The sequence below is a fragment of the Doryrhamphus excisus genome, linkage group LG19 (genome assembly GCF_037039965.1).
Source record: "Doryrhamphus excisus strain RoL-2023G ecotype Guam linkage group LG19, RoL_Dexc_Guam_v1.1, whole genome shotgun sequence".
NCBI lineage: Eukaryota > Metazoa > Chordata > Actinopteri > Syngnathiformes > Syngnathidae > Doryrhamphus > Doryrhamphus excisus.
In genome coordinates, this window is record NC_136375.1 from 7,296,608 (window position 1) to 7,316,291 (window position 19,684).

At 39.8% G+C, this 19,684-nt stretch overlaps 3 protein-coding genes and 1 long non-coding RNA gene across 6 annotated transcripts; 2 read left to right on the forward strand and 2 right to left on the reverse strand.

The window, feature by feature from the left end:
* Window positions 1–534: 534 nt before the first annotated feature.
* On the forward strand, window positions 535–9,802 carry heca (hdc homolog, cell cycle regulator). Of its 2 annotated transcripts, none has more exons than XM_058057864.2 (5): window positions 535–999; window positions 2,705–3,707; window positions 5,089–5,255; window positions 9,033–9,187; window positions 9,275–9,802. In XM_058057864.2, the coding sequence occupies exons 1-5, from the start codon at window positions 846–848 to the stop codon at window positions 9,437–9,439; spliced, it is 1,644 nt and encodes a 547-aa protein (XP_057913847.2). In that variant the 5' UTR covers window positions 535–845; the 3' UTR covers window positions 9,440–9,802. The 2 variants fall into 2 exon arrangements, with proteins under 2 accessions (XP_057913847.2, XP_057913848.2); XM_058057865.2 differs by having other exon boundaries at window positions 9,075–9,187.
* Window positions 9,803–12,409: 2,607 nt separating this feature from the next.
* On the reverse strand, window positions 12,410–14,993 carry mtif3 (mitochondrial translational initiation factor 3). 2 transcript variants are annotated; one of them, XM_058057875.2, is made up of 4 exons: window positions 14,663–14,822; window positions 13,901–14,363; window positions 13,578–13,729; window positions 12,410–13,510 (listed from the first exon to the last, which is right to left on the reverse strand). In XM_058057875.2, the coding sequence occupies exons 2-4, from the start codon at window positions 14,358–14,360 to the stop codon at window positions 13,277–13,279; spliced, it is 846 nt and encodes a 281-aa protein (XP_057913858.2). In that variant the 5' UTR covers window positions 14,361–14,363; window positions 14,663–14,822; the 3' UTR covers window positions 12,410–13,276. The 2 variants fall into 2 exon arrangements, with proteins under 2 accessions (XP_057913858.2, XP_057913857.2); XM_058057874.2 differs by lacking the exon at window positions 14,663–14,822 and adding an exon at window positions 14,840–14,993 and having other exon boundaries at window positions 12,411–13,510.
* A 656-nt stretch (window positions 14,994–15,649) lies between these two features.
* Window positions 15,650–18,666, reverse strand: knstrn (kinetochore localized astrin (SPAG5) binding protein). Its single transcript, XM_058057703.2, has 9 exons — window positions 18,575–18,666; window positions 18,407–18,448; window positions 18,246–18,327; window positions 16,574–16,603; window positions 16,391–16,490; window positions 16,198–16,312; window positions 16,064–16,125; window positions 15,927–16,001; window positions 15,650–15,825 (listed from the first exon to the last, which is right to left on the reverse strand). The coding sequence occupies exons 2-9, from the start codon at window positions 18,423–18,425 to the stop codon at window positions 15,697–15,699; spliced, it is 612 nt and encodes a 203-aa protein (XP_057913686.2). The 5' UTR covers window positions 18,426–18,448; window positions 18,575–18,666; the 3' UTR covers window positions 15,650–15,696.
* Window positions 18,667–18,801: 135 nt separating this feature from the next.
* LOC144902119 (uncharacterized) lies at window positions 18,802–19,647 on the forward strand. Its single transcript, XR_013630389.1, has 3 exons — window positions 18,802–19,008; window positions 19,492–19,526; window positions 19,611–19,647. It is a non-coding gene; the product is annotated as an uncharacterized LOC144902119 (long non-coding RNA).
* Window positions 19,648–19,684: the final 37 nt, after the last annotated feature.

Below are 19,684 nucleotides of genomic sequence, written 5' to 3' on the forward strand. Positions count from 1 at the left end.
AAATAATGAAATTATTACTTAAATTGTATTAAATGTTACTACAGTAATGTAGTTACTTGTTCACTCCCAATATGTTTATTTTGTGGTGAATTTATATATTCATGAAATCTTTAATAATTCCATGTCCTTTATATTTGATCAATAGGATTATGTATCATTAAATATTCAATTCATTAAATAACTAAAAAGAAATAAGAATGCCAGTAAATACATCTAAATATATATATATATATATATATATATATATATATATAGGCTCAGATCTAAATTGTCATCCAATCATGTTTTTTGTATTATGCTAATGTAACAAAAGTATTGCTATATGATCAAATGTATTCATTTATTGACTTTCTTAAATGACATTGACATTACTGCGTCGTAATTCTTCGTACTTAATCGTTTCACAAACATACCGCCAGTGAAGTACACCGACGCTGTTTTTTTCTGACTGGCGTTTCAAAGGCGATGAAACTTCCACCTTTCCCAGGGCATTTGAACGCGGCACGAGTCGCCGTAGGCCAATGCCGGGGGTCCTCTGACGTCACGGGGGTTTGGAGAAGACGACAGAGCAGGAATGAAAACAAGAGAGGGACACGCCTTCTCTCCTAAAGGTTATAGAAGCTTAATAAGTGCTGCTGTCAGAGCCGCACAACCGTAGGCCTATCGTACACAGAAGAGACTTAAAAACAACAACTAGAACAACAACAACAACACGTCTGTGATTCACAGAAACAATCGAGATTAGCATTGCAGAAATGGAGTCAACAGAAATGTCCGACTACGTTGTCAGCAGTCGTTGGTGTTAAGCGGTCGAAAATAACATTCGAATCGTGTCACAAAAAAAAATGCCCAACCAGAAGAGCAACAAGGGGAAGAAGAGCAAACGCACCAACAGTAGCGGAGATGAGCAGGAAAATGGAGCCTGTGCGGCCGCAATCGGAGGCGCGGCCGCGGCGGCTGCTGCTGCTGCTGCTGCACCCGGGAACGAGCGTTCGAGTGGTAAGAGAGGAAACAGGACACAGATGTACAAGTTTGGTGATGCTGCCTCCCTTGCTGTGCCTGTGCCGCTGTGGGACATTCTTTGACATGCCTGCACACACAGCGATGTTGCAAACGGCTCCGCTCCTGTTCGGTTTTCTGTGGCTGCACTGGAAACGAGCCGTTCAAAACTTCCATTGGAAATAATGCTATTTTTATGACTTTGCAGATAATCTGCAAATGTAGGCTCCGCGACTTGACGCAATTGGAGGCCTGGTGTGAAATTGAACCAAACATTGTTGCAGATGAGGTCCCTTTCTAATTTCATGATTGCCGAAAAGGAAACCTACTGTTGCTGTTTTCTTAATACAGCATTTTGGCCGTTGTGATGTGATATGCTGCACTGGAATGACAAATATCTAAAATTGCCCAAAATATGACCAGAGTTTGGAATGAAGATTTACTACCATAGATTGAACTGAAGTCTGTGCTTATGTTATTGCGTGGATTGCAAGTGACATGTCTGCCCACCCACTTATAGCCCTTCAGCACCCCTCTCCTTTGTGGCTTATAGGACACCAATGCAGTGGTACTCCTTATTACACACTAATAACTTCATGCGGATGTATTCATAATCTAACTCAAATCAGTCTTCACTATACATCAGAGGTCTTTAAAGGTGGGTCACTATGGACAGATTCCGGCCTGTGTGTGTGTTGTGGGGGGGTCTGGAACAAATGCATTGGATTTACATTATTTCTTATGGGAAAATATTTATTGGGTTTTTCTGACCCTTTGGAATGGATGTAACTGAAAAATATGTATTTCTTATCAATCGCAAACTATACTAGCACAAATGTCACATGTGTACCCATTGTGTGATGAAATCATAATAATAATAGTAATAATAATTCAGTACATTCATTCATTTTCTACCACTTTTTCCTCACGAAGGTCACGGGGGTGCTGGAGCCTATCCCAGCTGTCTTCGTGCGAGAGGCCGGGTACACCCTGGACTGGTGGCCAGCCAATCACAGGGCACATATAGACAAACAACCATTCACACTCACATTCATACCTATGGACAATTTGGAGTCGCCAATTGTTTGGAATGTGGGAGGAAACCGGAGTACCCGGAGAAAACCCACGCATGCACGGGGAGAACATGCAAACTCCACACAGAGATGGCCGAGGATGGAATTGAACCCTGGTCTCCTAGCTGTGCGCTAACGACTAGACCGCCGTGCCGCCCTTAATTCAGTCCAATCAATGGAAATTAGAACCTTGAGCAACTGGTTCAGGATATTCCTACAGAACAAAGTAATCGTTTACGTGTTTGCTTGTTTTTTTCACCAACAGACTAGAATGTTGGCACAGCTTCAGTGGAGCCGTTCACAGTCTTGAGTTGTTTGGTCTATTTTTTGGCGGAAAAATCTTGTTATTTTTAGAACTCATTTGCTTGTAATTGAGATTCTTCATGAAGGGATTTGGATGTTGTGTAAAAGCAGGATTGAATGTGCATGTGTTAGGATTTGTCATTCGACAGAAGCATATGGCATATTCCTGGGAAGAACCATCACGTTACAGCAGGAACGTTCTCGTCGCAAGCCAGCCCAAATTTCATTGTTGTTTTTCTGCAAAAACGACCGTGTTTTCTCCCACGACAACAAACATGTAATGTAATGCACTCTTAATCTCTGATCTTTACTTGTTTTTGGTTCTTCAGAGGTCCAGTGTGCGACCCCCCTGGGCTGCAGCTTGGGCTGTGCCATTGACCTGGAGAAGGATGACTACCAGCGGGTGCTCTGCAACAATGAGCTGTGTCCTCACGGTAACTGGATGCATCTGCAGTGTTTCTACGAATGGGAGAGTTCCATTCTGGTGCAGTTCAACTGCATTGGCCGCGCACGCTCTTGGAATGAGAAACAATGCCGGCAGAACATGTGGACCAAGAAGGGATATGACTTGGCTTTCAGATTCTGTTCCTGCCGTTGTGGGCAGGGTCACCTGAAGAAAGACACAGACTGGTATCAGGTGAAACGCATGCAGGACGAGAGAAAGAAGAAGCCATCTGAGAGGAGCACCGGCCGCACGGGGGCCTGCGGAGGAGCTTCCGCAGCTTCCGCGGACGGGTTTTTGGAGGAGCCGAGGAAAAGTAAGCCAGTAGTGGGATCGGGTAAAACAGCACACAGAGCCTCGAGTCAGGAACTACCAAGGAGACAATCAATGGAGCGGCAGAACTCTGTTGAAAGAGGAGCAACGGGGGGACTCTTTCCTTTGGGGCCTCCTCTCAAGTCTCCGTGTGACTCCCCAGGACAGTCTCCTCCATCTGGTTTCTCCTTCTCACCGACCTCTGTACTCGGACCTGGTGGAGGTGGAGCAGCTTTCCGGGGCTCCCGTCAATTAGGAGAGTTCCTCAAATCTGCAGTCCACATGGACACGCAGCGCAAGCACCTTTTAGTCGGGGGAGCCCTCAGCAGAAGCTCTGGTGGCATTCCTCAGCTCGACCCCGCAGCCGTTCTACCCCTGCCTATGGCCTTTACCCTCCCGCTGCATCACCGGCTCGCCTCGGGGAGTGTGGGTGACGGTGCTCTTCCTCAGCCCATGCAGTTCCTAAGGAGGCTGGACCTCTCGGAACTTCTCACTCACATCCCTCGCCATAAACTGAACACCTACCATGTTCGCATGGAGGACGATGCCCAGGCAGGCCAGGGAGAAGAACTTCGCAGGTAGGACAATGGCCATGCCGGTTGATTCATTCATTCATTCATTCATTCATTTTCTACCGCTTTTCCTCACGAGGGTTGCCCCATATTGGCTATTTTTGCTGAAAACCGATATGCCGATATTGTCCAACTCTCAATTCTTGATACCGATATCAACCGATACCGAAACATATCTGTTGTATGCAGCATTTTTTAAATATCGGTTTTCACCATCGGGAAAAAATATACAGATAAAATAAAATACAGATATCGACCGAATAGTATTTTTATACGGTAATTATCAGACTTTTCAGAATGAACATATTTTTTCTTATAATCTGAATACTATACTACTAAAATGACAAAATTCTTATTTCTCGTTAGAATATGACTTTTCTCTTAATATTTTGACTTTATTCTCGTAAAATTACAGCTGTTTTTTTCATTATCATGTTTTTTTTAATTGCCAACTATTTCAACTTTCTTCTTGTAAATTTCCATCTTGTAATTATGAATAGGAATCCCATAACATTTAATTGAATCCCATAATTACAATATACATAATATACAATTTCTCACAATATTACTGAGTTATTTTAAAATAGCTTTTTTTCTTTAATATTTCAACTTTATGCAATTAAACTTTTTATATTTTTAATATTGTATTCATGTAAAATTACTGTTTGTGCTGCAATTTGGACCCACCTGGTATATGGCATATACCCTGGTATATACCCACGCATGCACGGGGAGAACATGCAAACTCCACACAGAGATGGGCGAGGGTGGAATTGAACCCTGGTCTCCTAGCTGTGAGGTCTGTGCGCTAACCACTAGACCGCCATGCCGCCCCCATGCCGGTTGGTGGTCACATAAAATCTGTGAAGTCGTTGGTGTGTATGTGCCAGATGAAGGCCAGATGAAGGCCAGATGGAGGAGGACATCAGTTGGACATTTGTTGGTGTGAAAGACAGCACAGTTGAACAATACTTCATTATTATATACATAACCAAAAAAAGAATTTGAAGCATACCAGGCATACCAACAATGCTACTTCAACTCTATCAAACGCCTTTGGAATTTGCAGACTAAGATCAGTCACTTCTGACATCACAAATGATTATTCTTGATGAATGGACAAAAGTTCCTTCAAACACAATCCAACATCTTGTAGAAAGTCTTAGCATATTTGAAGATACTATTTTTATTCCATTGCAGATGTTAGAATGAATTCCAGCATATACATAATCTGACGTACAAATAGCACGTGTTTTGCTTCCAAGACACGACAACTAAGTCAAACAGGAAGTATGGTATCTGGTTTTAGCGTGACCACAAAAATGGAAGTCACCTTCTCAACAAGCAGAGAATCAGTTGTGAAAAGTCCCCCGCTCTTGTCTTGTAGGTTCATCCTGTCCACCCTCACTGCCAGCCAGAGGAACGTGGTCAACTGTGCGCTGTGCCACCGGGCGCTGCCAGTGTTTGAGCAATTTCCGCTCGTGGACGGCACGATGTTTCTCAGCCCCTCACGCCACGATGAGATCGAGTATGATGTTCCGTGCCACCTGCAAGGTTAGACCTGGTTCATTGCATCATGTGGGGTGCTTTGGTTTCATTTGCACATTGCCAAGCACTGATAACAACAACATAACTGTCAACATTTGCATGATAAAATACCAGAAATAAAGGATAATGAGGGAAAAATAGGAATTCTGATCTTTCTCAATAATTTAGTCATTCATTCATTTTCTACCGCTTATCCTCACAAGGGTCACAGGGGTGCTGGAGCCTATCCCAGCTGTCTTCGGTCGAAAGGCGGGGTACACCCTGGACTGGTGGCCAGCCAATCACAGGGCACATATAGACAAACAACCATTCACACTCACATTCATACCTATGGACAATTTGGAGTGGCCAATTAACCTAGCATGTTTTTGGAATGTGGGAGGAAAACGGAGTACCACTAACCACTAGACCACCGTGCCGCCTCACGGAGAAAACCCACGCATGCACGGGGAGAACATGCAAACTCCACACAGAGACGGCCGAGGGTGGGATTGAACTGGGGTCTCCTAGCTGTGAGGCCATGCAGCCTCTTTCTCAATAATCTATCATTTAAAGACAGTAAAAAGACAGTAAGAGACAGTAAGAGAAAAGTTTAGTTGCATAAAGTTGAAATATTTAAGAAAAAAAGCTATTTTAAAATAACTCAGTAATATTGTGAGAAATTGTATATTATGTATATTGTATATTATGGCATTATATTAAATGTTACAGGATTCATATTTATAATTACAAGATGGAAATTTACAAGAAGAAAGTTGAAATAGTTGGCAATTAAAAAAAACATGATAATGGAAAAAACAGCTGTAATTTTACAAGAATAAAGTCAAAATATTAAGAGAAAAGTCAACGAGAAACGAGAAATAAGAATTTTGTCATTTTAGTAGTATAGTATTCAGATTATAAGAAAAAATATGTTCATTCTGAAAAGTCTGATAATTACCGTATAAAAATACCATTCGGTCAATATCTGTATTTTATTTTATCTGTATATTTTTTCCTGATGGTGAAAACCGATATTTAAAAAATGCTGCTTACAACAGATATGTTTCGGTATCGGCTGATATCGGTATCAAGAATTGAGGGTTGGACAATATCGGCATATCGGTTTTCAGCAAAAATAGACAATATGGGGCATCCTTAGTCATAAATATAAGAAACTCAAAAAAATTAATTTTTTTTGGAACATGAGACAGCACGGTGGTCGAGTGGTTAGCGCGCAGACCTCACACCTAGGAGACCAGAGTTCTATTCCACCCTCGGCCATCTCTGTGTGGAGTTTGCATGTTCTCCCCGTGCATGCGTGGGTTTTCTCCGGGTACTCCGGTTTCCTCCCACATTCCAAAAACATGCTAGGTTAATTGGCCACTCCAAATTGTCCATAGGTATGAATGTGAGTGTGAATGGTTGTTTGTCTATATGTGATTGGCTGGCCACCAGTCCAGGGTGTACCCCGCCTCTTGCCCGAAGACAGCTGGGATAGGCTCCAGCACCCCTGCAACCCTTGTGAGGAAAAGCAGTAGAAAAAAATGAATGAATGAATGGAACATTAGATTGGGGGAAAAAGTTAAAATTTTATGGGAATAAAATCAAAATATAAAATGTACACACATTATTCTAGAAAAATGTACATATTTATAAGAAAGAGCAAAGACTTCTTTGCATATTTACCCACATATTTACCCACATGTGTTGCTTTTCAAAATATCACAGTGGCCCTTTTCAGCTATGTTGCCCTCTGTGGAAAAGGTTTGGACCCTAAACTTAGAGCTAGACCAATGAGCTATTGGAGCTAATGAATGCATGGATTGCTTTCAATATGATTACAAATAAGATCATTCTGTTAAATGACATTAAAACCTTGATAGGCCGTGATAGCAGGTGGACGGGAGTTCCAAAGCTTGGAGGCAAAGGCAGTATAAGAGTGACCCCCAGATTGGTTCCAGCCATTTACAATTCAGCCAAGTATGCTGGAGAAAGACCATGAATGATGAAGGTCTGGATCCAATGGGGAGTGATATGAGTGTTTTGGAGCATTGGTGAAAAGATGCACAGGAATCATTATTATTATTATTATTTGTACTACAAGTCCTCAAATGAAAGAAGCCACACACAAATGCAATATGATGCAAGGTTTAATCATTAAAAACAGTGCATAATGCAAGTTGATGACACTCTTTAAACCTCCCCCATTTCCCACCCATGCTCCAGCCTATTATCACTTTTTTTTTTTTGCAGAGACCAGCCATCATTACGAATTAGCCCCTACTCTTGCATATGCTTCTTTGATGTGTTGGACCCTACGCTTTGATATGTACGATGCCTAAATATGCATAAGCATGAAAGGATCGTGAATTATGCTTTGCATGCTTTTTGTCCCCTTTTCTGGAGAGAAATGGTTTGACTGGGCTTGATTGAGATGTGCTTTGACAGCATGGATGTTATTTAAAGACTTGTGTGTAGTCTACATGGAAAACACCTTAGGAAATTAAATCTGTAAAAGATGACGAATCCAGCCAGGAAAACCCCTCATTGTGCCTCATTACTAAAATACATATTCAAGCCGTAATGTACACACGGTATAGTACAGCATGTTCAGTCATTTTTGTCATTAATACACCCATAAAAAAAATCCTGTGATTTCAGATCAACATTTGCGATAAAATTGACAGCTGTGATTATTAGATGTACATTCATTTTCTACCGCTTTTTCCTCACGAGGGTCGCGGGGGTGCTGGAGCCTATCCCAGCTGTCTTTGGGCGAGAGGGGGGGTACACTCTGGTCGCCAGCCAATCACAGGGCACATATAGACAAACAACCATTCACACTCACATTCATACCTATGGACAATTTGGAGTCACCAATTAACCTAGCATGTTTTGGGATGTGGGAGGAAACCGGAGTACCTGGAGAAAACCCACACATGCACAGGGAGAACATGCAAACTCCACACAGATGTCCAAGGGTGGAATTGAACCCTGGTCTCCTAGCTGTGAGGTCTGCGCGTTAACCACTCGACCACTGTGCCGTCTAACGTTCCAAAAAAATGTAATTTTGTCAAGTTTCTTATATTTATGACTAAGGATGCCCCATATTGGCTATTTTTGCTGAAAACTGATATGCCGATATTGTCCAACTCTCAATTCTTGATACCGATATCAACCGATACCGAAACATATCTGTTGTATGCAGCATTTTTTAAATATCCGTTTTCACCATCGGGAAAAAATATACAGATAAAATAAAATACAGATATCGACCGAATCATATTTTTGTACGGTAATTATCAGACTTTTCAGAATGAACATATTTCTTCTTTAATACTGAATACTATACTACTAAAATGACAAAATTCTTATTTCTCGTTAGAATATGACTTTTCTCTTAATATTTTGACTTTATTCTTGTAAAATTACATCTGTTTTTTTCCATTATCATGTTTTTTTAAATTGCCAACTATTTCAACTTTCTTCTTGTAAATTTCCATCTTGTAATATGAATATGAATCTCATAACATTTAATTGAATCCCATAATATACAATATACATAATATAAAATTTCTCACAATATTACTGAGTTATTTTCCGATATTGTCCAACTCTTAATTCTTGATACAGAGGAGAAAGAGGAGTACATAGTCTGGTAAAGATTAAGATTAAGATTAAGATTAAGATTAAGCTTAAGATTAAGATACGCCTTTATTCGTCCCTCAGTGGGGAAATTTGTATAAATATCCAACATGTGCTATCATTTAGCAGCTAATCATGTGTCTTCATCTCTAACAGGAAGGTTAATGCACCTGTATGCCGTATGTGTGGATTGTCTAGAAGGTGTCCACAAGATCGTATGCATCAAGTGCAAGTCCCGCTGGGATGGGAGCTGGCACCAACTCGGCACCATGTACACCTACGACATCCTGGCTGCTTCGCCCTGTTGCCAGGTAGAAACACCAAATATATAACGATACAGTTATACAGTTATACGCTAAAGCATGATCTGACCCGCATCCCTGTGTGTGTGCCACCAGGCTCGTCTAAACTGTAAACACTGCGGGAAGCCAGTGGTGGATGTCCGTGTGGGGATGCAGTATTTCTCAGAGTACAGCAACGTCCAGCAATGCCCTCACTGCGGCAACCTGGACTATCACTTTGTTAAACCCTTTTCCTCCTACAAAGTACTTGAGGCTTATTGACAAATGTTGTTTACGCATGCTAGTTAAAGCTGCTTATCCTATTGTTTTTTTTTTTACAGTTTAGGAAAGTTTATATTTTCAGGGGGTGGATGGGGTTTAAGGTGGTTGGATGTCTGAGGTTCTTATTTGTTTGGTTTGGTTCGTTCCTTTAAATGTGCAGACAGAGCATGTGCGAGTTCCGAAGACGGTGTGTCTAATGTTGAAAGCTCTAGAGAGGTGTCGGTAACGTGTTGAAGTGACTCTTTCATGGAAACATATTGATCTGTGACACGTGAATGTATCTGTAGGACAAATTAGATCTTTATTTTTACCAAAAATCATATCATTGTTGAATAAAGGCCAGATACATGGCGCTGTCAATAGTTTTTTCTCGAATCAACTACTCTATTAGATGGATGGATGGATGGATGGATGGATGGATGGATAGATGGATAGATGGATAGATGGATAGATGGATAGATGGATAGATGGATAGATGGATAGATAGATTTATATTTATTAATTTATTGTTTAATATTTTTATATTTATTAATATTTAATGTATAGATAGATAGATAGATAGATAGATAGATTTATATTTATTAATTTATTGTTTAATATTTTTATATTTATTAATATTTAATGTTTAATTTAATTTTGTTTTAATTTTGTTTTTTTTTATTTATAATAGTAAATAGTGTGGAGAATAATAGATGACATCAGATATGAACAATGTACAGCGTAAACAGTAATTTGTACAAATAATTTAAATAATTTAGAATAATAATAAGTATACAAATATATAAGTATACAAATATAAATAAATAATATACATAAATAATAAAATAATAATAAAAAATAATAAATATAAATAAGTATATAAATAAATAATAATAATATAATTACCTTAGGACGTGTGTCCGGGGAGAAAAGAAATAAACAGTAATTTGTACAAATAATTTAGAATAATAGTAAATACAGTGAAGAAAATAAGTATTTGAACACCCTGCTATTTTGCTATTTCTCCCACTTAGAAATCATGGAGGGGTCTGAATTTTCATCGTAGGTGCATGTCCACTGTGAGAGAGATAAACTAAAAAGAAAAATCCAGAAATCACAATGCATGATTTTTTAACAATTTATTTGTGTGATACAGCTGCTAATAAGTATTTGAACACCTGAGAAAATGAATGTTAATATTTGGTACAGTAGCCTTTGTTTGCTATTACAGAGGTCAAACGTTTCCTGTAGTTTTTCACCAGGTTTGCACACACTGCAGGAGGGATCTTGGCCCACTCCTCCACACAGATCTTCTCTAGATCAGTCAGGTTTCTGGGCTGTCGCTGAGAAACACGGAGTTTGAGCTCCCTCCAAAGATTTTCGATTGGGTTCAGGTCTGGAGACTGGCTGGGCCATGCTAGAACCTTGATATGCTTCTTACGGAGCCACTCCTTGGTTTTCCTGGCTGTGTGCTTCGGGTCGTTGTCGTGTTGGAAGACCCAGCCACGACCCATCTTCAATGCTCTGACAGAGGGAAGGAGGTTGTTCCCCAAAATCTCACAATACACGGCCCCAGTCATCCTCTCTTTAATGCAGTGCACTCGTCCTGTCCCATGTGCAGAAAAACACCCCCAAAGCATGATGCTACCACCCCCATGCTTCACAGTAGGGATGGTGTTCTTCGGATTGTACTCTTCATTCTTCTTCCTCCAAACACGCTTATTGGAATTATGACCAAAAAGTTCTATTTTGGTCTCATCTGACCATAAAACTTTCTCCCATGACTCCTCTGTATCATCCAAATGGTCATATGCAAACTTAAGACGGGCCTTGACATGTGCTGGTTTAAGCAGGGGAACCTTTCGTGCCATGCATGATTTCACATCATGACGTCTTAGTGTATTACCTACAGTAACCTTGGAAACGGTGGTCCCAGCTCTTTTCAGGTCATTGACCAAGTCCTGTCGTGTAGTTCTGGGCTGATTCCTCACCTTTCTTAGAATCATTGAGACCCCACGAGGTGATATCTTGCATGGGGCTCCACTCCGATTGAGATTGACCGTCATGTTTAGCTTCTTCCATTTTCTAATGATAGCTCCAACAGTGGACCTTTTTTCACCAAGCTGCTTGGTAATTGCTCCGTAGCCCTTTCCAGCCTTGTGGAGGTGTACAATTTTGTCTCTGGTGTCTTTGGACAGCTCTTTGGTCTTCGCCATGTTACAAGTTAAAGTCTTACTGATTGTATGGGGTGGACAGGTGTCTTTATGCAGCTAACGACCTCAAACAGGTGCATCTGATTCAGGATGATACATGGAGTGCAGGTGGACTTCTAATGGGCAGACTAACAGGTCTTTCAGGGTCAGAATTCTAGATGATACACAGGTGTTCAAATACTTATTTGCAGCTGTATCACACAAATAAATTGTTAAAAAATCATGCATTGTGATTTCTGGATTTTTCTTTTTAGTTTATCTCTCTCACAGTGGACATGCACCTACGATGAAAATTTCAGACCCCTCCATGATTTCTAAGTGGGAGAAATAGCAAAATAGCAGGGTGTTCAAATACTTATTTTCTTCACTGTATATAAATATATAAGTAAGTATATATATATAAATAAATAATGTACATAAATAATAACAATAATAATTAAAAAATAATAAATAAAAATAAGTATATAAATAAATAATAATATAATTACCTTAGGACGTGTGTCCGGGGAGAAAAGAAATCACTACAAATGTCCGATATTGGCTTTTTGGCCAAAAAACATAATTGTCCAATATGTGTAGTGGAATGAACATGTGTTGCATACATCATTTTAAAAATATTGATTTTCATGATCGGGAAAAAAAATATTATATTGCATCTTTAGGCTGATATCGGGCCGATAATTATCAGTACTGATGATTATCGCTACAACCCCAACATTTATATAAAACGGTATAAAAAAGTACTGTCATCTTTTATTTGGGGTCTGGAGATTTATACATGCAAACCACCGGGTGGCGCCACACAACTTTTCTCAGAGCTTTTCTTCTCGTTACTCACACATGCAGCAGTGATATTTTTTTTTGCCTCTTTCCAAGACATTTTTCCAAGAAACATGTCAAACAGTCAGGCAACTTATATTATTCACTACCATATTGACATGAATTTGACTTCTCTCAGAGCTTTTCTCCCCATCACTCACACACATCTCACGAAATAACACAAATCTAATTCTTAGTTAGGAATGTACTTTTCAATCATTTTTTTACAACATTTTAATGAGTAAAAATTGCTGAATTTGCACATTTCCTCCGCTCGGCTTAAAGCAATGCTTCTCTACCTCTACACTTAATGTTAGTGCAGACTTGCCAACATGTACAAATTTATCGTACTCAGCAAGCAATTTGACTCTTGAATACACTTGTATGTTTCATAGCCAACCATTTTGTTGCATTTTCCTGGTTTCAGTTCCAAGTGGTAGAAGTCTGAGGCACTTGTGTGCTGTGGCAAAGTGTCAATGCGGCAGTCATGTAGTTCCATCACCGTGACAACGTTAATAACAATGAATAATAACAACAATGTCGCTGTAGCTTGGTTAGCTTGGTGTTTCACATTACATGCATTGTTAGCTAAGTCTTTTTTTTAGCTGTTTAGCTGGAAAGACGTGTGTTCATGTCTCACACAGAGATTGTGGCATTGGGCAAAATTCCCTTTAAGTCACAGTACAGTCACATTACCACTGAGGTAAAGGCCCAAGTGGACTTACCGAGTCTCTTCATTGGTTCTTTTTAATCTTACTGCATGATATTTGTTTCATGCCAACACAAAATTGACTTGCAAATAGGTTTTATTTCTATTTCTCACATGTCACTGTTGCAGAGACTCCTCTTTTATGACAGGAGGTGACAGCTCATCCTTGGTAGGCTGTGAGCTATCAGACTGTGGCAATGAAGTCCGATCTTTTTGGTTTTTGGACAGTTCCTTTGCTGAAGGTGGCCGGAGGACACACATAGCCGCTTGACCGTCGCGTATCACTTTCGGCTTGGAAACAAATCCCACCATCACTTCCATTTGTTCCACGATCTTCTGAAGATTATCATCCTGTGGGAAATAAGATTTGCCGGTGAAGACAGCTGGAGGGAAAAACAATTGGAGCTCTCTTCTTTACCGGGTTGCTTGTAGGTGTGTTGCGTCCCACGCGTAGTGTTATCTTAACATGGTGTTTCTTCTCCAACCAGCTCTCCACTTGCTTCAGTTTGACCGTCAGGTCATGAGAAGCGATGCCAGATGAGAAGCTGAGCTCTTTGACCTGCACTGGAGCTGTACGGAGAAGAACGGCTTTATATGTGTTACATTTTATATTGAAGTTATCAGACATGGTTTTGCTTGTCAATAAGGTTATTGATTAAAATGTTTATTATTATTATGTATGCTTACATGAAAACCTGCCAAAATATCAGAACGGAGATGAATGATTTTGGCTCATTGTACCTGCTTTGGTTTTCTGTTTCTCCCACATCTTCATCTGCTCTTCGTGGATCTGTCTGCCGCTCATCAGACGATAGACTGGAGGGTCCTGATGTTCACCAAGGAGCACCAGTTTGAGTCCTTTCTCATCCATCAGTCGGATCACTTCTCCACGGTGCATGACACCTAAGTTTTCTCCCGCCTCGCTGATCACACGGATCTCCCGATGCGGGATCTTACGGCCAACACTGGAGATTGTGGTCCGGGCCCTAGGATCCTGCTTTTTTTTCTTCTGTGCTGCAGGATTGAGATTTGTATCATCCTCTTCTGTGCCCAAGGAAGACCATCGTCGAGCGCTGGCAAAGATGAATGTCTTTTCGATACTGATGAGAGTCTGTGCTGTTGCTGTCCTGTATCCGAAAGTGCCACCGTACACGGTTTTTACTGCATGACAGAGGAGCAGTCTCACACAACCTGCAGCCATATTCTAAAAAAATAGAGAAAATATACTTTTAATTCATATATACCGCTTTTCATATCTTTGTTACTGGTTGAGGCAGATCACATCACCGAAATCAACAGCATATCCTTGCAGATTAATTCTGACAACACTGAGCACCCCTCCAAATAAAAACAAGGCCAGTCTCCATTCAAAGTTTGTCAAATTTGACGTTCCTTTCTGATATTTTTTACAGTGCAACGTCAAATCACTACAAATTCTTATTTTTTAAGCCACTTTTGTTTCTTTGGTTATTCGGAACGAATGAAACTCGATTTATTTCTTACTTTGGAGAGTTATACACATAAGTGTATTTCTACAGACGATTGGCACATCATTTTCGCGAGCATGTGGCGCCGAGTTACTAAGAGTGAAAACGTTATCTTTCAGTCGTTTAGTCACTCGTGCTTTGTTTAGACAGATACAAATATCACAATTATTCATTTCTGGCAGTATTTACTCACTATAGCTCAACACCGTTAGCTCATTCTGTCTGAAGGACAACTGACGAGTCTTCTTCCGCAATGTTCTTCTTCGTTGAATTATCTACACGTTCACAAACATTATGTACAATGTTGCCACCTACAGGTCACAAGGGGAAGCAACTGCTCGGTGCTCTCAATTGTCTCGGTCAGGGAAATTATAAAATTGAGATTGGGTCCGACAAATGGTGTGTAGGAGCTATTTATTAGTGTGTTCCTAGGTTTCTAATATATGTTGATTTATTTTTTGTTGTTTTGTTTGGATTACTCGATAATATTTTCTTGTTATTTGTTTATCTATCATATTTTGTTGGGGTTAATTAGTAGTTAATTCGTGGGTTTGTTTCATTGGATAACACCCTGGGCACCTGTAATATATTTAGGTAGGCAGTGCTCACAGGACCAGCATGCACCGGGGTGGGCCTATGGTTTTTGTACCAGCGCAAGAGAGGCAACAGGAGACAAGGGCCTTGTTCATTTTTTGTTTGTTTGCTTGCTTGGTAATAAAAGGAAATAAGAAAAAAATGGAACAAGATTGTTTGGACAATGACTCTTTAGCCTGCGTAAAACAAAACCCGTGGTGCATCAGTGGCCTTTTGATTATAGTTTAAGTTACGTTTATTTTTAGAAGGACAAATAGCTACTACATGGTGTATTTGTAGTTGTTTTCAAATATTTTCAACCAATTGTGTAATAAGAAAATAATTCCCACACAATAATTTCAGTGCATAATTCAAAAACGGAAGAAATAACGTTTTTATTTAGACTGAAGATATCACAATATTAAAAGTCATTATGAGCCATCACACACACAGTTCAGTTGAGTCATTTCTACAGGTTTACAATAATAAAGCCTCTGCCTCCATTAGAGCTTTTTCCATTTCGGCAGCTTCCAGGGAAAAAGTCTCCCTCTCTTGCAGCATATGTTGCCTTGCTTCACTCAGGTTTGTCATTGTTGTCTGGATTTCCTTCAAACATGTAAAATAGGGGATATTCACAATGTCAAAACACAGCAAGGTAAAAACAATAAGTATCAATGTCAGAATCACAGTACTAATACAATAATGACCTGTAGACGAGATCGCTGCTGAGATGCCATGACACTGAAATCCTTTAATTCCCTCAGCACGTCTGCGGAGACGCTCTAGAACAGGACACAAAGTTATTGATTTTGAAAGAAAAAGGATCACAAGAAGATGAACATACCATTACTTCTTTTCTTTGTTCTTCATCTTGACGTGCAGCTTCTCCAACAACTTCTCCTGAAACTAATAACCAAGGAGATTGTTCATTTCCGACAAGCAATAAACAACAGAGCATGTTGTATACGGTATACTTACCGAGGTCTATTTTTGTAGCCACAAGGAGTATCTGACAGTCCTTGAGGTTTTTCTGCAACACGGAATTTTCCTTTCCAAGATCACATAACTGTTGCTCCAAATGAGTTACTGTTTGCTGTGTATTAAAAACAACACTAGGCTATCAACGTGTACACAGCAGCACCTTGCATGGAGTCAAAGTTGATCTTTCTACCTGTGTCTCTGACAGGTTTTTCTGCAGTTGCTCATTGGCAGCCGTCAACTGTTGATTTTGCTCCTTCAGTTGCTCCTGCATGTCATGCCTTGTTGAAACCCTGAGGAAATCAAATGTGTGATGACAGATTAAAAAAAATAATTATATTGCATGAACGGAAATTTAATGCATTGTACTGCTTACCCTTTATAATCCTTATGGGCAACATTTTTTCTGAAAAAAAAGATGCTATAAATGAATATCTGAATCATATCTGAGCTCATTGCAATACACAATTGTACGACTTATATATGGACATACAGTGCATCTGGAAAGTATTCACAGCGCTTCACTTTTTCCACATTTTGTCATGTTACAGCCTCATTCCAAACTGTATTAAATTAATCTCTTACCTCAAAATTCTACACAAAATACTCCATTATGACAATGTGAAAAAAGGTTTTTTTGACATGTTTTGAATTTATTAAAAATAGAAAACAAAAAAATCACATTTACATAAGTATTCACAGCCTTTGCCATGAAGCTCAAAATTGAGCTCAGGCGCATCTTTTTTCTACTGATCATCCTTGAGATCTTTCTACAGCTTAATTGGAGTCCACCTGCAGTAAATTCAGTTGATTGGACATGATTTGGAAATATAATAACTGTCTATATAAGGTCCCACAGTTGACTGTGCATGTCAGAGCACAAACACCAAGCATGAAGTCAAAAGAACTGTCTGTAGACCTGTTGTCTTGTCTTGTCTTGAGGCACAAATCTGGGGAAGGATACAGAAAAATTTCTGCTGCTTTGAAGGTCCCAATGAGCACAGTGGCCTCCATTATTCGTAAATGGAAGACGTTTGGAACCACCAGGACTCTTCCTAGAGCTGGCCGGCCTTCTAAACTGAGCGATCGGGGAAGAAGGGCCTTAGTCAGGGAGGTGACCAAGGCCCCGATGGTCACTCTGTCAGAGCTCCAGCGTTCCTCTGTGGAGAGAGGAGAGCCTTCCAGAAGGACAACCATCTCTGCAGCAATCCACCAATCAGGCCTGTATGGTAGAGTGGCCAGACGAAAGCCACTCCTTAGTAAAAGGAACATGGCAGCCCGTCTGGAATTTGCCAAAAAGCACCTGAATGACTCTCAGACCATGAGAAACAAAATTCTCTGGTCTGATGGCTTTCGTCTGGCGATCTTCCCCGATCGCTCAGTTTAGAAGGCCGGCCAGCTCTAGGAAGAGTCCTGGTGGTTCCAAACGTCTTCCATTTACGAATAATGGAGGCCACTGTGCTCATTGGGACCTTCAAAGCAGCAGAAATTTTTCTGTATCCTTCCCCAGATTTGTGCCTCAAGACAAGACAAGACAACAGGTCTACAGACAGTTCTTTTGACTTCATGCTTGGTGTTTGTGCTCTGACATGCACAGTCAACTGTGGGACCTTATATAGACAGTTATTATATTTCCAAATCATGTCCAGTCAACTGAATTTACTGCAGGTGGACTCCAATTAAGCTGTAGAAAGATCTCAAGGATGATCAGTGGAAAAAAGATGCACCTGAGCTCAATTTTGAGCTTCATGGCAAAGGCTGTGAATACTTATGTAAATGTGATTTTTTTCTTTTCTATTTTTAATAAATTCAAAAAAAAAACTTTTTCACATTGTCATAATGGAGTATTTTGTGTAGAATTTTGAGGTAAGAGATTAAATTAATACAATTTGAAATGAGGCTGTAACATGACAAAATGTGGAAAAAGTGAAGCGCTGTGAATACTTTCCGGATGCACTGTAAATGCTGTTTTGCAACCTCCAAACAGCAGTGAACGCATCATTTCCCTCCCATCGAGGTACAGTGTGTATTAAAAAGAGATTTGTTACCGCGTTATGTTTTCTTTTTGATGAGTATTAGTTGCAGTTGCTCCTTCTTTCATCTCATTTCTATGAGCTCCTTTTTTGATCTCTGTGGAATGATGCCCGACTGGTCAGCGTTTTTGAATAAAATCAATAAAAATCAACTTAAGAAAATAGTTTATGCTCACCTCTGGGAATTTTTGACATTGTTCTATCCGAGACGTCAGCGACTACAAAAATACAACACAATGAACGGTTCGTAATGGACCAGCTCGCATATGCTAGCCGCTTAAGTTAAAGTATCTGGGGTGAAAATACAAGTGGACACAACTTTTACGCAGTTTAATATACCATACCTTAATCGAATCGTTTCATGAAGTTGTCAACAAGCACACCAACCACACTAATTTTCAAAACTACCAGTCCCGCATCGTCATTTCCGCTTTTGGCGTCACTTTTTTTTATCAGTCAGAGGACGGTTGCCGTATATTTTTTCTAACGCTCATGTAATTTTATATACGTTGCGTTATTCAATAACACTGTAAGCCCATTTCATTACATCAATAATTACATAAAAATAAAAATAGTTACATACAGAAAAGATGAACAACTAACCTGCTCCGGAAACCACCTAATGCGCATGCGCGGAGGCGGCTAAATTCAAAACTCCTGACGTTAACCTCTCGTTGACGTTAGCTTCGTCCAAGTTAGCCTTTCTTATGTCCAACTTGGTTCATCTGGACGTAATGGATATAATTGTTATGTAACAAGTAGCAGTAACAACTACAAGGTATGTACAGCATGTTTATTTGTGCACTTGTGTCAATATCACGCTAATGCTAACAGTCACTTACAAATGCTAATGCGACTAGCCAAATAAAAACGGATACCGTATATATGCTAATGCTAACAGTCAAATACAGATAGAATAAAACCCAAATTCAGACTTTGCGAAATTCTTCCAGTGTCTTGTTTCATTCAAGGGAACCTGAACCCAGTAGTAGTAGTAGTAGTTTTGTGATTTGTCGTTTATTATAAAGCTTGTTGGAACTTTTGGGCGGGCGTTTGTTTACAAAGGCGCTCTTACTAAATTGACATAAGTTTATACAGTGAAACTACCCGTGTTACTGTTTATGGTGCACACCAGTCTCAAATGTATTGACATACATTTGTTTTATCACTTTTTGTGTGTAGCATTTCTTTACAATCGTTCCTTATGAATAAACTTTAGTAAACTTTACTAATAAAACAAACAAATCTTTTCATGTTTTAGTTAAAAATGGAGCCCCTGGACCTTGGCAGGAATGAGTGAGTAAAGCACTTTTGACATGTCATGTTTAATATTAAAATAAATACCATACCGGTGATAATTGCGTGTTTTTTTTTTTACAGTGAAAACAGTGGATTCTCCAAGAGACGCATTTCGTCTGTGAGTAATCCAATGTATCTTTGAATAAAGAATGTAC